The 15,534-nt window shown below is 38.0% G+C and overlaps 1 protein-coding gene across 6 annotated transcripts in view; it reads right to left on the bottom strand.

The window, feature by feature from the left end:
* MCC (MCC regulator of WNT signaling pathway) overlaps positions 1 to 15,534 on the bottom strand; it is a 183,138-nt gene that overhangs the window by 63,682 nt on the left and 103,922 nt on the right. For all 6 annotated transcript variants that reach the window (XM_064735489.1, XM_064735487.1, XM_064735490.1 and 3 more), the window contains one exon: positions 4,491 to 4,604. In XM_064735489.1, the coding sequence (XP_064591559.1) occupies positions 4,491 to 4,604 (114 nt within the window). The remainder of the gene's footprint in view (positions 1 to 4,490; positions 4,605 to 15,534) is intronic.

Raw genomic sequence — 15,534 nt, 5'->3', positions numbered from 1 at the left:
AAGAAACACCAGCAATGTGCTTAATTCTGTTAATCTTTATATTAAATTTGCAGTGTTCAATCAGAGGTCAAAAAAAAAAAAGGAACTACTAGCAGCAGTGCTCATTATGAGATGCCCCAGTGCCCCAGGCCCTGCAGAGACAAACACTGGCTGTGGTGCTGTTCACCAAGAATACAAGTCATCACCTGAACAAGCCACAGTGATAAACCTGTCTAACAGGATTACAGAAGCTAAAAATCTTAGCTCAACTAATACAGTGTTTTAATTTGAGAGGAGTGGCAGATTTAAAAGTAGCAATCCATTAATCTAAATTTAAGTATAAAAACAAGTCTATAGTGCTAAATCCTCAACCACAAAAGCATGGCATGGTCAGAATTAATTGTTTTGTGATATGTTCTGCGTATACCTAATGTGGAAGATGAATACAAACACACAGAATTAATCCATGTCTGATAAGGACATCACACAACAAAACAAGTAATTTCAATGTTCATTTGAACACCATGCATTCCTATTTCAAGTTTCTCTGTAAAATGAGAAAATGAAGCCTTCCTGTGAAGTTCACATGTTCTTACATGTCTACAGAGAATGTTGCTTCTGTTCTTATATGTCTACAGAGTGTTGGTTTTATTCTTATACTGAAATTCTGTTGTTCCTCCCTATATTCTGAATAATCAAGAGAATGGCAAAAAACAATTATTGCAGTAATGAGACTTACTGCTGTAACACAGGATCCAGAACAATACAGCACATTCTGCGTCTAGAGCTATTATAAAATAACAATGACTAAGCATAAGAATGAGAGAGCAGGACAACCTTGTCAAAGGAGATGAAATTATAAGAAAAATATAGTAAGTGAATTATGTATTCTTGTTGTACTTGCTGAAACATTCAGCATGTTATTAAATCCCATGCTCAATCACAGAACTGCAGAACTCAATGTCACAGGATATTGGAAATGCCAAGAATGTAGACAGATTAGAAAGAAGATTATATAAATCCATGGAGGATAGAACTACAGAGGACTATAAAATGTGATATGGCCTCCTGCTCACAGATGTTGGCAGAAAGGCGGGGGATATGAAAGAGAAAAATTCTCTATGTCATTTCTTATGCTGTCCCTTCAGACTCCCACCGTTTATCACTATCAAAGCCAGGACACTGTGCCACACAGAGCCAGTAGCAATTCTCATAATCACAGAAAGATTTTTGGAAGAAGACATTAGTTGTGGTTGACCAGTGTTCCACAGCAAATTTCATTCAAGAGATCACTTTATTGACGAATTGTACTCTGATAAAAACAGAGACAAAGAGATCTGTTAGGTTACTGAAATAATAGAAGCATGTAGAGAAAAGCTATATCTGGTCTCCATAGGCTGCAGATTTGGAAGGGAGTATGCTACAACAACCACTAATCAATTACATCACTTCACAAAACCTTAAGCCCATGCTGTCCAACTAGCTTTCTTCACCATTTGTCATCTATTACTTGAGCTGTGGTTCCCCAAATCACCTCCTCTCTGCAAATCACTAATTCTTTCTTCCAAATGCCTCTCATGCTTCATGAAATGATGGGAAAGGTATTAGCAAAAATGCGTTTTAAGAGCTATTTGTTCCAGAAAGCATATACCATGTCAGCTAAAATGAAACATGTGCTGCCTTGGTAAGTACAGTCAGATGCAGAACAGAGATTTAATACTGACCCACTAGCATCTGAGTATGGTTATGCAGAACCTCAAACACCTCCTATTTAATTTATGCCTTCTGAACCTCTGATTCACATTAGACAGAGGCTGTAGAGGAAAGAATAATGAACTAATCTCTGTGGAGTGGGAAGAAAAGTTAAAAAAAAATATTTGTTAAGTGGCACAAGTACTTGGTATGCAGTTAGAAAAAGAAGGCAAGGTGCAGTGGTTTCACCAGTGTATGTCTCAGTACTTAAGCACTGCCAACACATTCAATATATGAGTTGTGTTTGTTTAATGATTTGAATTCCTTAATAAAGATTTGTATTTTATTTAACACATACTAAATTCTATCCTCTTGAGAGTTTTAGAAAAAAATGAAGTGCAAAGAGATAAATCATTAAACCTTTATATAAAACTGTTCATTAAAAAGACTTATTTGTTTATCCAAAATCCAGCTACCAGCCTGCTTTTCAGATATTCCAGTTGGGTGCTCTTCACAGGTCAAGAGGCACTGATCACCATGTTTGTGTTTGCATGGCTCAATATCAAGTAAAACCCCCAGCATTACAAACCAAGAACTATGTACACATGCATAATTGGTAACCCATCAAAGAAAACACCAAACAATCTTGAGCTAACAGAGCACATGTTAATTGGTATTAAGGACTGATCCTTAATCCCAATTGCCATCAGTGTGTATTCAGTACTGTATGGGAGCACCTACAAGGCACTCTTCACTGGCTGAGAGATAATATCTCTACTTTTAAATAAAGACCCAGAAATAAAAATAAAATACTAACAAAAACCTGTGGTTAGCACCAGACCCTCCAGAGTTATAAATAACAACAATAAAGTCAGTGCAATCATGCAGAATGATGCGGATCATTTGGATACAGTGAATGCATCTGAGAGTTTAATGATCGTCAAATGCAGCCTCATATCAAACTGCAAGCCAGAAAGAGGACTATCCCAAGAATGCCACAGAAATTACAAAAGGCTCTCAGGATTATAGCTGATAAACCATGTTAACTCCCAGAGTGGCTCTGGATCACATATTGAGGAGAATAAAAACATGAAAGTAATTTTATTTCTGGATGTTACATTGATGGTCTGCAATAACAGTATCACTTACAAGCCCATAAATCTTAAAAGCAGCTGAAAAAAACATTAGGGAATGCAGACAAAGGCCAAAATAAGGGAGGACTGAAGAAAGAGCCTGAAAATCGAGACTGCTTAAACACTTCTATATTTGGCTTGAATTTAAGTAACAGAGATGAAAGGTCTCATCAAAATGAAATAAATACCAGAAAACTACAAATCTGTAAAGTCACAGAAAGGCTAAGGATTACAGGGACCTAAGAATTACAGTCATTTACTCATTCAGTCCCTTATGCAACCCAAGACAAGGTCCAGGTGCCTTGAGTACTTCCAAGGTTGGAGATTGTACAACATCTCTGAACAACAAATAAGGTGGCACAGGACAAAATGTTTTGTTTGTCTCTATCCAAGCATTTTGAATTAGCTTTGAAATGTTAGCTATTTATAAAAGGTATTTGGTACAATGGTAGTATCTGAAAACAAAGATTTTTTTGCCGAAGAGAGAAATATTAAAAATAGTTCAATTTTCCTTGCTTGCATTTGCCACTATGTAAGAGCTATGAAAGCATCAGAGTTCCAACCTTATTCTTATTAAAGCCCTTGGCTTTCCACTGGCTGTATTTTCCACAATTCCAACTGGCATACTGGAAGCTAGACTGATGTTGCAAACAAAAATCTGCCAATTTCTTTTGTGAAAAAAGGGTTGCAAAGCCAGTCATTGCTGCTACCGTTCTACCTGTTTGTTATTATAATCACCAGTCGTTGTAGTTAATGGTTCCTTTTGTATCAGTAAAGGCCCTGGCTAGGGCTAAGTTAATGGCTCTTCTCCCCAGACAGTGAGGGGAGGGGACCAGATGTGGGAGGGGGGCATCAGAAGATGCAAAATAACTTCGAGACCAGCATGCCACGGGAAGTGTCAAACTTACTGAAAAGACCCCAAAACCAACGAGCCAATACAGAATTAAGAAATTAGAGTGATGTCTAGATGTGAGGCACAGAGTGCTGAGTCTGCAGCGATGATGAAAGCCTTTGTTGCCCCTCACCCTGAACGCAGACATCATCTGAAACCAAGACCACGAGCCGGGAGTCAGTAGAAAGTCGAGATCGGGGTTACACCCAAGGCACCCACGAGGACGGGACCCCCAGCTCTGCCCGTGGTGGACAAAGCTGCGCATTCCTCCTCCTCCCAGTCATGCGGGGAGACACGACGGAGACTGCAGACCTGTTGAGCTTCCCAATCTTGAGCTGATCTCTTATAATAAAGGCATTAAAAGGAGAAAAAAGAGTCTCCTGCCCTGTTTATTTCAACTGAGATCCCAAGTAACTTCTCCCATAACATTAAAGCACTGAAAATTGGCAGTAACTTTTGATCAGTGTTAATTTGTGCTGTGTTTAAATGTGACCCAGGAGTGCAAGGCTCTGCAACCTGTTACCTAACCCACTGAGAGCAACCTGTAATTCTTATATTCTACAATAATTCAAAGCACTTGTTGCTTATATTGACTTCAAAACAAAATGCAACCAATTAATTTTTATGGGTTTTTTAAGAAGAATGTCTTCAACATATAAAAGGTATGGCAACTATGTGTCTTGCAGTCTTAAAATTCTTTTAACTTGTGACATTGTTTGGCATTTTATCCTCTCTCAGGAACAAGGACTGCACAAAACCAAGGATCTTCAGAATCTTGAACTACTATTGCTCACCTGTGCTTTTGCCAATTTCTTTTCCAACAGGTCACGCTCCTTTTCTGTTTGTTGTAGACGCTTATTAAGCTCCACAATGTCTCCCTTTAATGAAGCCAGGGCTGCTAAATGAAGCTGGAAGACAGAAAGGAAAGAAACAAACGAATCAATTCACAAGCCACTTAGCACTAGAGGAGAGACAATATTATATGGCAGCTATAGTAATGCTAGTTTTCTGTAGTAGTTAATAGGAACTTCAGTAGAACAACTTTAGAACAAAGTCTAAAAAAATTCCACATAAAACAATTTAACTAATAGTTTTTTAAACATGGAATTTTTCTTTCCAGGCAGAACACACATTCCTTCACCATATCCTTTATAAGGGTAAATACAATGAGGAATAATTCAACTAGGAATGCATAGATTAGCTTTAATGCTACTGCATTAAGACATAGCCTGAGTCTTGCGCTATAAAACCTTACATTAAATGCTGACTAAGATTTGCATTATAGAATGAGGTGTACCACGTTTTGATGCCTTTAGACATATAGAGGTTATCATTCTAGTGAAAGTGGATAGCTCCATGCAAAGGATTTGCTTTTATTTTGCAACTAACGCTTACATCACTGTGAGCTACTCTTCTGCAGTTGTTGCTCTCCTCAGTCCCACGCCAGCGAGTTTCAGTGATTCTTATCTACTAACCCACATATGAAGAACCCAAACTAATTTTCTTTCTGCAGCAGATCCTTTTGATGAAAGATATTTTCTACACTTAGCTGACAGCATTCGGAAATATATATCAGGCTAGGATAACTCACAACATTGAAATTAGGTTAGCTATACAACTTAAAAACCAAGAACAGTTCTTAAAAGAATTTTAATTGTTCCCACTCTTTTCTTGTCCTTAAATACCCCATTCATCTTTTCACCAAATTCATCAGCCAGAATTCAACACTAAGTACTGACAACTACAACTGGAAAGTCCAGGAGGAGAACTAGCCACTGGCCCTGAAGTCTTTCTTTGTAGTCGTAAAGAAACAGCTTCAAGTTATGCTGGGTATGAAAACAGAAGTGACCTTTCACACCAGACCAAGCAACACAGCAAACATTGCTCTGCTGCCAAGATTCAGACTGAAATACAAACTGCTTCTAATCCTCCACCCACTTTCAGTCCCTCAATCTGATATTCTATTGGGCGGGTCACCTAAAAGTAATTTTTCTTGTTTCATTTACAATTAATCAGTTAGTGAGTCCTATTTTGATATAAATTCTCCCTTTATAATACTGGAAGCCAGCAAAACCATAGCTGTTTTCCCATGCTGATGTGTGAAAGCAGCTGCCTGACAGCAGAGACCAGAACCAAATGGCTCTTCACATACAGTATCCATTGTTAGTGAAAAAAACTGTGCCTTCAAGACAAGAAAGAAAATTTTAATAAGGAATTTGGATGTGAATTCTGCCTTTTTAAATGCTGTGTAACTAGTAATTCCCTGGGTATCCTCACTTGTCAGTTCAGTCAACAGGACTTTCATTACATCAGCTACAAAAATACCTTACATGCAGTTATTTGTTTCAGTACAACTACATACATGCACAATTTTATGTTGCAGAATATTTAAGATTCTCAAGGCAGCCTCCTTTTTCATGTAAAAACAGTAGCTCAGGCTTGCTATGGGCATATCCTACACAGCTTCTATAAAGTATGTACACTGAAAACTCTGAATAAACCCAGAAACATCCTTAATACCTTGATGTATTTTTGGCCTTCAGCAGAAGGAAACTATGCATTGATTTCACAGCACAGAGAAAAAAGAACCAGACCAATTGTACCAATCCGTTCGTTACTTCCTTCCGATTTTCAGGAAATCTGGTGAGTTTTTAAGCCACTGTTTTACCTTATTGCCATAACAGAGTAGAATTGTTGCAATGAAGCTCACAAGTTTGTTCATCAAAATGCACATCCTTCACCACAGCTTTCAAGTAGTACATGAAAAATGGCTACAATTCTCCAAATTGAATAAAACAATGCTACATAGTCAAGTATCATTCCCTTTCGTACCCTGTAATTAAATGATCACCAGCTGTTGTTTTAATTAAATACAAGACTAATAATGTCCATACACATGGCCTTGTAATATAAAAGGACACCATTAATTTGAAAATCTCAATGAAAAGCAACTTGTTCTCTGAACAGCAGAACTAACGAGGCAGACTTCCAATGGATGTGTCTTTGTCCTCTTCACCCTCTGCAGTCAGCTCAGCTGTTCTTCATGTCCCCTAGCACACTGCAAGCTGGGTAAGAAACAACATGAATTGTGCCTGGTTTTACAGCAGCCTGGCCTAGCAGCTCCTGCCAAAGATGGGCGAGTTACATCCACCTCTGTGCTCAGTATAGCGCCTCTCTTCTCCAAACAACCAAAGGACAGCTTTATTAAGGACAAGGAAAGCTTGCTGTATCTTTTACCATCTTTCATTAATTGGACTGTTTCAGTTTCCAAGTCCTAATATACTTAAAAAAAAAAAACCAAAAACCCCCACAAAACAAACAAACAAAACAAAAAACAACAAAAAACCCAAAACCAACAAAGAAACAAACCACAAAAGCCCAAAAATAAAAACAAACAAAAAACCCCACCCAAAAACCCAAAACAAGAACAACAAAAACCCCCAAACAACACAGTGAAAGGGCAGACTACATAAAAAGAAGCTATCATAATAAAGGAAGGCTGCTTGCGATACTCTTGTTTGATGTGCAAGTGATGCCTCCAGCTACCACTGAATACATAAGATTAACACAGCCATTGTAACTGTGTATTCATGGCAGAGTCAAGCTCTCCTCTGCAATTCCCTAAAAAGGTGTTAGGAACCATTGCTGCACTCTCCCTTAAGGTGTGAGCGCTCCCACAGATCATGCTTCCCAGTGTGCTTGTTTATCACAAGGCAGGTGGGAACTGGAACACAATCTTTGGATGTTGCTGTAACTCAGAAAAGGTAACATCTGAGCAAAGAGCTACCGTCTATGCAGAAGTATTCTTGGTGGGGGAAAAATAAAGTTCGTATTTAGAAATCAAGTTTAATAAGCCAAAATATTAAAGTGGGAAAGATTCAATATAAAAATCTCAACCAGTAAGTCAGCCACAATTGTAACTCTGCAGCACTGAACTACTACAGGATTGTGACAACTGAGACAGAGAGAACTGGGGTGGCCATACAGCATACTGGTTTTTTTTCTCCCCTCAGCAAATAATGACAGGTAAGGCAGAGTCATTATGACTAACACTCATACCATGCATTTATAGTTCAAGGTGGGCTGCCTCTTAATGACACAAGATTTTGAAACAAATCAAAAACTCAGTAGTGTATAAAATTAATACAGACAGCACAAAGATTTCTGCCAGTACAAGATACTGATCTGAACCTTTAAGCAACAGACTGTACAGCGAACCTACTTCATACAGAGAAAACACTCAATTGACAAAGCCTGTACTGTTCAAAAACTTTATATTGATCCAATACATCTACTCGAATTCCATCAAGAAAAATACCACTGTTGTGATGCTGGGGCACCCAAACTGTCCAACAGGACAAGCTGGGTCAACATGTGAGAACAAGATTAGAAGGGCCAACCAATTTGCTTCTCTACCATCATCCAAGAAAGTAAGAAAATACATTAGATGCACAGGATAAATTAAAAATTCATTACCTGTCTTGGCTTAGAAGCTACAATTTCCTTGAGCTTTTATTACAGTAACAACAGCAGGTAGCTTACTGAAACCTATACCACATGCTATACCCAATATATCCTGTCAGGTTTTAATATATTAAATATACAGTAACAATTATTTATTATTATTAAGATATTACCAATATAAAGTAACAAACTCCATAATATGCTTTTGTTAAAATGCAAACCAATGTACAGCTAAGTTTTGAAAGGTACTATAATTATAAAAACATAAGAACAAGCTTAGGAAAAGCAACTTCCTAACCTCTGATCAAGCCTCCTTTATAAATGCAGTTTCTTCCTCATTATCCACCTCCTTCTACGAGCATTTCACACAATACTGCAGACATGATATGTGATGCCTGTTTTGCACTGTGCTTTGAAGACTGGTTTTGGTGCTATGAAATGCTTTATGCAGGAATCAGGAACAACATTTGTGGGCAGTCATATTTCTGAAGAATTTTGTGGGAAACAAATACAGAAGTAGATGGGATAATAAGATGAACTGAATGCCAAGGAAGCAGGTGACTACTGTACTGTTGAAGTGTTCTTCACTTCACACTGCTAGAAGTGTTGTGACACCAAGAAAAAACCAAGAGAAAATCACAAAGGGCAGTGAATGAGGGTGCTGAAAAAATTATAAGGTTAGAGCCCTGAAAAAGCACTAAAATTAGTATTACACTCAGCATTTTTCCAAGCCATTGTGAAACGTGATCCTCACCACAAAATCTGATCCACATTTTTCATTCCCTCAGCCTGGAACCAGACTAATTAAATCATATTGCTAAAACCAGTTGTACTGACTGCACATGTTTGCTATTTTCAACAGAGAAATTACAAAAAGGACCTATGCATATAATTCTCTGTGAAATTTAAGTACTAATCTTATCTTATTCCCCTTGCTTCCTGTACTCCTTAGCCACACCACTGCTGCACACCAGTAAGTTGGGAACTGATGTTCAGAAAGGTAACCTCGGACATAACCAGGGAGCCATAAAATCACACCAAACTATATACCAATACAATGCATCCAAACACCAAAAGCCCAGTTTATTTGTTCTCTCTGTGTCCTCTGTGGCTGATCAGTAAAGCCCTGCCATGGGAGAAAGACCAGAGACGGGCCAGGGTATGTGTCCATGAAGCTCAGGAAGAATGTGGCTGGGTGAGACTGAGCACAGCTGTTGCAAAAAAAGCTGACTTGATCTCAACACCAAGAGGATCTGAGGGTCGGTTTTGATTTTGATAAACAACTGAACAGCTGAAAAAATCAGCTGGTGTGTATTTCTACCCAAGCTCATTAAGAGTGTGAATGTCTAGGAGTGTATTAGCCAGGCCAGCGTGGGGTGTTACACATGGCTCAGCCCAAAATAAAAACTATAAAAACATAATCAACTGACAGAATTTCAAAGTGAGTAATGAGTTTGAGCCAGTTTCAATTCACACATTTACTCCTAGCAAAGCCAGGGATGCTCAGTGTGGTGGGGGTGATTATGTTAGAGGGAGGCTGGGAACCATACTGGTGCTCTGTGATTGAGCTGTGCACTGCAACTGCTCTCCTCTGCTGTGTTTGACTTGTACCTGTATTGTGTTCTCACTGTGTTCTGTGACATGATGTTAAAACAAAAATCCTGTATACCATCAACTATCTTCAAATAAATAAATCTGATATTAAACATCACAGCTTCCACATGTGGACTGTCTAGAAGAACCTGGTCAGAAAATACCAGGCTCTGCCATTCTCCTTTTCATTTCCCACTGGCATTTTGCATAGTATAGTGCAAATAATCCACAACATGAACATTTTCTGTGTTTTGCAACTACTTAGTTTCATAACAGGCACCATACATAAAAACATATGATTAAATACTAAGAATTTTGCCTCTTCTCTGAAAATGTTCCAATTCTTTTGTTATCAAATTACACTGGACATTATGCTGGCTTTGAAAACCCAAGCTGCTTTGTAACATGAGAGATGATACATGTAGAGAACAACATGGAAAATACAAGTTAGAACTCCAGCTAACAGTGCAAAAAGGGCAAAACAGCAAATGTCTATCCACTGTATTTTCTAACACCTTTCTTCTTCAAGAGAATGAGGGATTTCAGTCAAAGAATGAAAAGGTTGGTGATGTAAGTTCATAGTGAAAAACACATCTGGAGACAGAAAAATAAAACCTTCAGCAATCTCAGGGCTGTGGTTGTGCTGTAGATTGGTAGCTTTCACAAATGGCAATACAGAACAGTACCAGGGCTGGTCCAGGGAAAGCACAGACAAGGCTGGCACTTATCTGCTCAGGTGAATGAGAAACTTTCATGCTAATGCATGGTAGATATACTGAAGACATGTGAACAAGGTACAGAGGAAAAAAAATTACACAGAACAGTAAGTGTGAAAGAAATCACAGCACTGCTTCACACAACCAGGGAAAAAAACCCCAAACAAAAAGAAACAAAAGTCAAGTCAAAGCTTAAAAATCTTTCTAAGAGAGAAGTTAAAAGATATGAAACTCATGTTAGAGACGTTTGTTACAGATAAAACTCCAAGGTGTTGTCAAGTTTACATTTTATCAGGCACACAGATCAGCACTACTTGCAAACAACACTTACTTAAAGTGATTGTTAGATGAATGTGTAGCTACTCTTAACGATTTTTCTTCTCTGTCTTACACAGTTTTCATGCCACCTTCTCCTAGCCATGGCCCATAAAAGGTTCATTTTTTATGGTCCACATGATGAAATAAATGTAATCAAACTCAGTTTCTGTAAATTTACTGACAAAATGGAAGGGAAAAACATAAAAGAATAACCATATCCCAGAAGCAGTGACATGATAAATCAATATTCCCCAGACATTTTCAGCTATGATCTCTAAAGCACAGCCCTGAAATACCAGTCAACAGCCCTTTAAGTAACTACCCAAGGCAAAGTCAAAATTACTAAAAAAAGGGGTACCACCAAATTTCTGCCTACAAATATGCCCTAAAACTTTACGTCTGAAACAACTCTTACATGCTAATAAAAAAAGCCTATATATTTTCAAAGTGACAGACAAAATGGACATTTTGTGACTGTGCTTCTGAGGCAATTATTGTCATATTAAACATTAGACAGTTACTTCATATGCTTGTGCAATACTAAACAAATAATGTGCCAACACTTGCCAGGATGGAGCCATTCAAATTCAAGAAAAACAAAGACCAAATTTTTGTAAGACACAGTTTTAATTTGAAAAATCTGCAGAAGATGTTTTCAATCTGTTTGTATTATTTAAAAATAATTCAACTGAAATTGCTTGAGTTTTTTTTACTGAAAATTAGCATTTGCAGGCACCTGTGAATATTTCAAACTATTTCTTAAAACAAACCAAAAAACTATTCCAACTAAATCAAAGCAAAAAAATGTTCCATAAAGAAAATACAATAAAGATTGTTTTAGAAGTACACAGAAGAGGTAAACTAATGCTATTCTGGTGAGCAGGATCAGTTTTAAAACGTATTAAAGGAAAAAACAAAGAATGCAATCATGGAAGATTTTCCCTTGAAAAATTAATCTGGCAATTCACACTTGATAAATGGACCATGGTGCTAATTGCACTTCTGAGTATGCCAGAGGCCTAGACTAATGGCTCTACTTCTATTACAACAGATGTTTACAGTATCATTGAAAAGAAAATTTTAGATTACATGAGAAGAAAAGCCAAATACTGAGACCTAAAAATAACAAAAGGAGACTAACACTTGAAACTGGGGACTGCAGAAAACAACTACACATTGGCAAATTCACTCGTTTGGGATTCTTAAGAATCTTCCCTGCGGCACTGCAGGGCAGCCCACATGTGGAACCCGATGGCCTCAGAATAGGCATCCACACTGTGCAGGAAAGGTCAGCCTTGCTTTTACCTTCCAGAGGAGGAACCTGCAGCTATTTCCACTCCCAGTGAGGGAGCAAAACAACAGTAATGCAGAGTATGAAAACGGGCTTGTGGGGAGACTAAGCTTAGAACAAAATACTGTCTTCATTTTTCAAGATACTATCTGCAATCACAGCTTTCTTTAACTAAAAATAATAATAATAAATTACTACAAAATTATGAGCTAGGAGGGATCATAGCTAGGTCCTTCATCCTGTCTTAGAAGGACTGTTCAGTTAACTCATTTAGCATTCTTACTCACCTTACACTTACTCTCAACATAATTTAAGTAAGGCAAATTATCTCTATCACTGCACCAATGCAAAGAGGAACAGACTTATTTTTTCCCTATCTCCTCTTCTGCCCAGCATCTCCAGAGAAAATTAACAGAGAAGAAAAACAGCAAAGTTCATTGCAGGTCCTTTTCGCTTGAAATCTCAGCATGCCAAATTCCTTTCCAGTTTCTTGAGGTGATGGGCACACTATTTTCCACTCAGGAACAAAATGAGTGGAAAACTAATCACAGGAATGCACCTCACTCAATCCTTTGCATTTAGCATTATGGTGACTCACAGTCCAGTGCTGGCTGCAACAGAGAGAGTGTAAGCTCATCCACATTGGATTGTTTACCAAGAGTTCTGCCATAATTTGTAACAACTTAACTTGCTTCTTCAGCCTCAGCATTTACTGACTGACAATAATACAGATCTTTCAAAACAGAGATCACCATTCAAGAACCACTCAAACATTAGACATTATTTGTTATGCTAATTTAATCAAAATTTACTAAAATATCTCATAGTTCTTGAGTTCTTTCCAAAAACTATCTCAAAATAACTTCTGATTTTGAAAGATAGGACTATGGAACAGCAATAAAACTACTTACAAAGATACAAAGGATCTCTGTCTCCAAAATGACCCATGTGATCTGCTGTCACCATAAATTTAGAGAAATAAGATCTGTATTGCCAAGTCCAATCAGCACTTTGTTTCTACCATAAGCAATTAAAAAGAAACCAACCCCAAACAAAAACCAACTCAACCCAGAAAACAAACAAAAAGACCCACCAAATCCTCTAGGATTTACTTGTCCAATTGTTTGAAACTCACAGAAAGAAAACATCTCTCCAGCTTTCCTTAGTCAGCTTATGCCCTAAAGAGCTTTACATTACAATGTCCATTATGTAACTTCCAAAAGTACAGCTTTAAAATGATTTTTAGAAGCAGCTAAACATCTTTGGAGCTCCCAGATGCAACAGCAAAATTCTCTGGATGCACTTGTACTTGCTTAACAAAACACATTCAGTACAGTTTTTAATTATTTCACCTTCCCAAGGTCAGCTGCACCTCTGAGACCTTCATATCCCCTTCCCTGCTCCTTTAAACTCCGGCCAGCTGCCACTCCCTCTTCCATCTCCTGATGGCCACTCCTTCCACGAAGCCCAGCATCCCTAAAGACACCCACCAGTCAAAGCCTATCCAGAGTGAAAAAGTTGAAAAGAAACTGAGGTCTCCAGCGATCCCCCAGCTTACACTGAAGCAGTGGTTTTTAAAATGCTTTTAGAAAAAAAAACATAAGGGCTACAGGGTTTTAACTATCAGCCACCTTTACACTCCTGGCTGTAAATCTCAGACCAATATTCCCAGGTCACTGTCTCACTACTACACGTCAATTCTTAGCACAAACAACTGTTTCCTACACCAGAACTTGCTGTTTTAGGCAGAAGTCAGTTCTTTTGCCCAGTAATCTTCACAAGCCAATCAAAACTGGATGCACAACTTCTCCAAGGGCAGTTAATTTCTTCAGAGTTACTACAAATCCAAGGCAGGAAAATTACTTATGCTACTATAACTTCAGTTGCTGCAGGAAGTTTCTAGCTCCATGCCAAAGACAACTCCATGTGAGTTGTCTTTGAGTATTTCTCTCATAAGAAGTACCCAGTACATTCTGGCATTTTCAATCACAAGTCTTGCATTTTTCACTGCCTTCTCTTTCTTATTACCTGGTCAATACTGGGTAAAGCTTTGCAAATGGATGGCAAACTGCAGGAGGAGTTAGCGTTACTTCCTGCTGAGGTTTTCCACTGCACGGGATGTTATTATTCAATTTATAATTTTAACAAATTGGATACAAAACAATTACTGTTGCAAAATACAGCCCTGATAAGGCTCTGTGATGAATCATCTCTGAGAGTATGTTATAAGGAAGTATGTCAACAGTTACTACAACACTGTTAGAGGAGCTTGTTTACAACAGAAAACACTGAAAAAAGCATCTGCTTATCTGGATTTCAGTACATCAGTAAGTTTTTTTATATTTATATAAAGATTCTTAATGAAAGTATGCTGAATAAAGAAAAGACTCGAGCACAATTGCTACGCTCTATCCTAACAAACTGCTGCCCCTTTCTAAAAACAGTCCATACCCCTGTTCAAGTAAGTTCTTGCTCTCTATGGCATAACTCTTTTGATATAAATATCTTTATTTTTATACTGAAAAATACCACTTAAAACATCTTCTTCTGTCTGGAAGAACACAATTTGCATTACTGAAAACCACTGGAGGGTTCCCCCTCCCCCCCCGCAAGATAAAAGCAGTGTCAGAGAAACAAGAAACTGAAAATGCCCCCCACCACCTTTCATCCTCCAGATACCATTTATTTGAATGTTCAGATCTAGTGCTGGTCACCAGAAAACATTATGCAACACTTCTGCATGATGCCTCAAACTCCTTTCTGATAGCTACTACCTTTGGAACGAAGCAAACAGCACAAAGATACGCCACTCATCAACCAGAGCTGTTCAAAAAACTCAATAGCATGATTACATTTTCTTTTCCAGTCATACAGCTTACAGTTAATGCAATAGAACCTCCAGTGCACAAACTAAGAGGGTGAAAATCAACCTTGATAAATGTTTATTATCAATTGCACTAATACAGATAAATCTGCACAGCTGGCAGACCTCAACTTGCTTACTGAATTAAATATTTGTATACGTAAGTTTTTTAGTATTTCAGTAACACCTGGATATATTACTCCATTCAGGATAAGTATTTTTTTTGTCATGCACTGGACTACTAAGCCAACATGGTATCTCTGTTTGTAACGTCAGGCACAGCATCTTGTTCCAAGTGGCATCATACTTTTTCAGCAATTTATTTAACAGGCTTCTCCCAATATAAAAACAAGTAGCTGTAAAATTTGCAGAGAATCAAGAGTCTGTATCATGACAAAACCAAGCTAGAGCATTTGAGTCAACTGGTGACAGCAATTTGTTAAGATGGGATCAAAAGTAATTTGGAGGCAGAGACAGTAATTATGGACCTGAAGCTACTGTTCATGAGTGCAATGGTTAGAATTTCAGCCCAGTTCAAAACTCTGTCTGCAAAACTCATGGATGTCTGGAGAACCCTGGTACAAGATTAAATG

The sequence above is a fragment of the Zonotrichia leucophrys genome, chromosome Z (assembly GCF_028769735.1).
Source record: "Zonotrichia leucophrys gambelii isolate GWCS_2022_RI chromosome Z, RI_Zleu_2.0, whole genome shotgun sequence".
NCBI classification, from domain to species: domain Eukaryota; kingdom Metazoa; phylum Chordata; class Aves; order Passeriformes; family Passerellidae; genus Zonotrichia; species Zonotrichia leucophrys.
The sequence above is the reverse complement of the archived record's forward strand: the minus strand, read 5'-3'. Positions and strand labels throughout refer to the sequence as shown.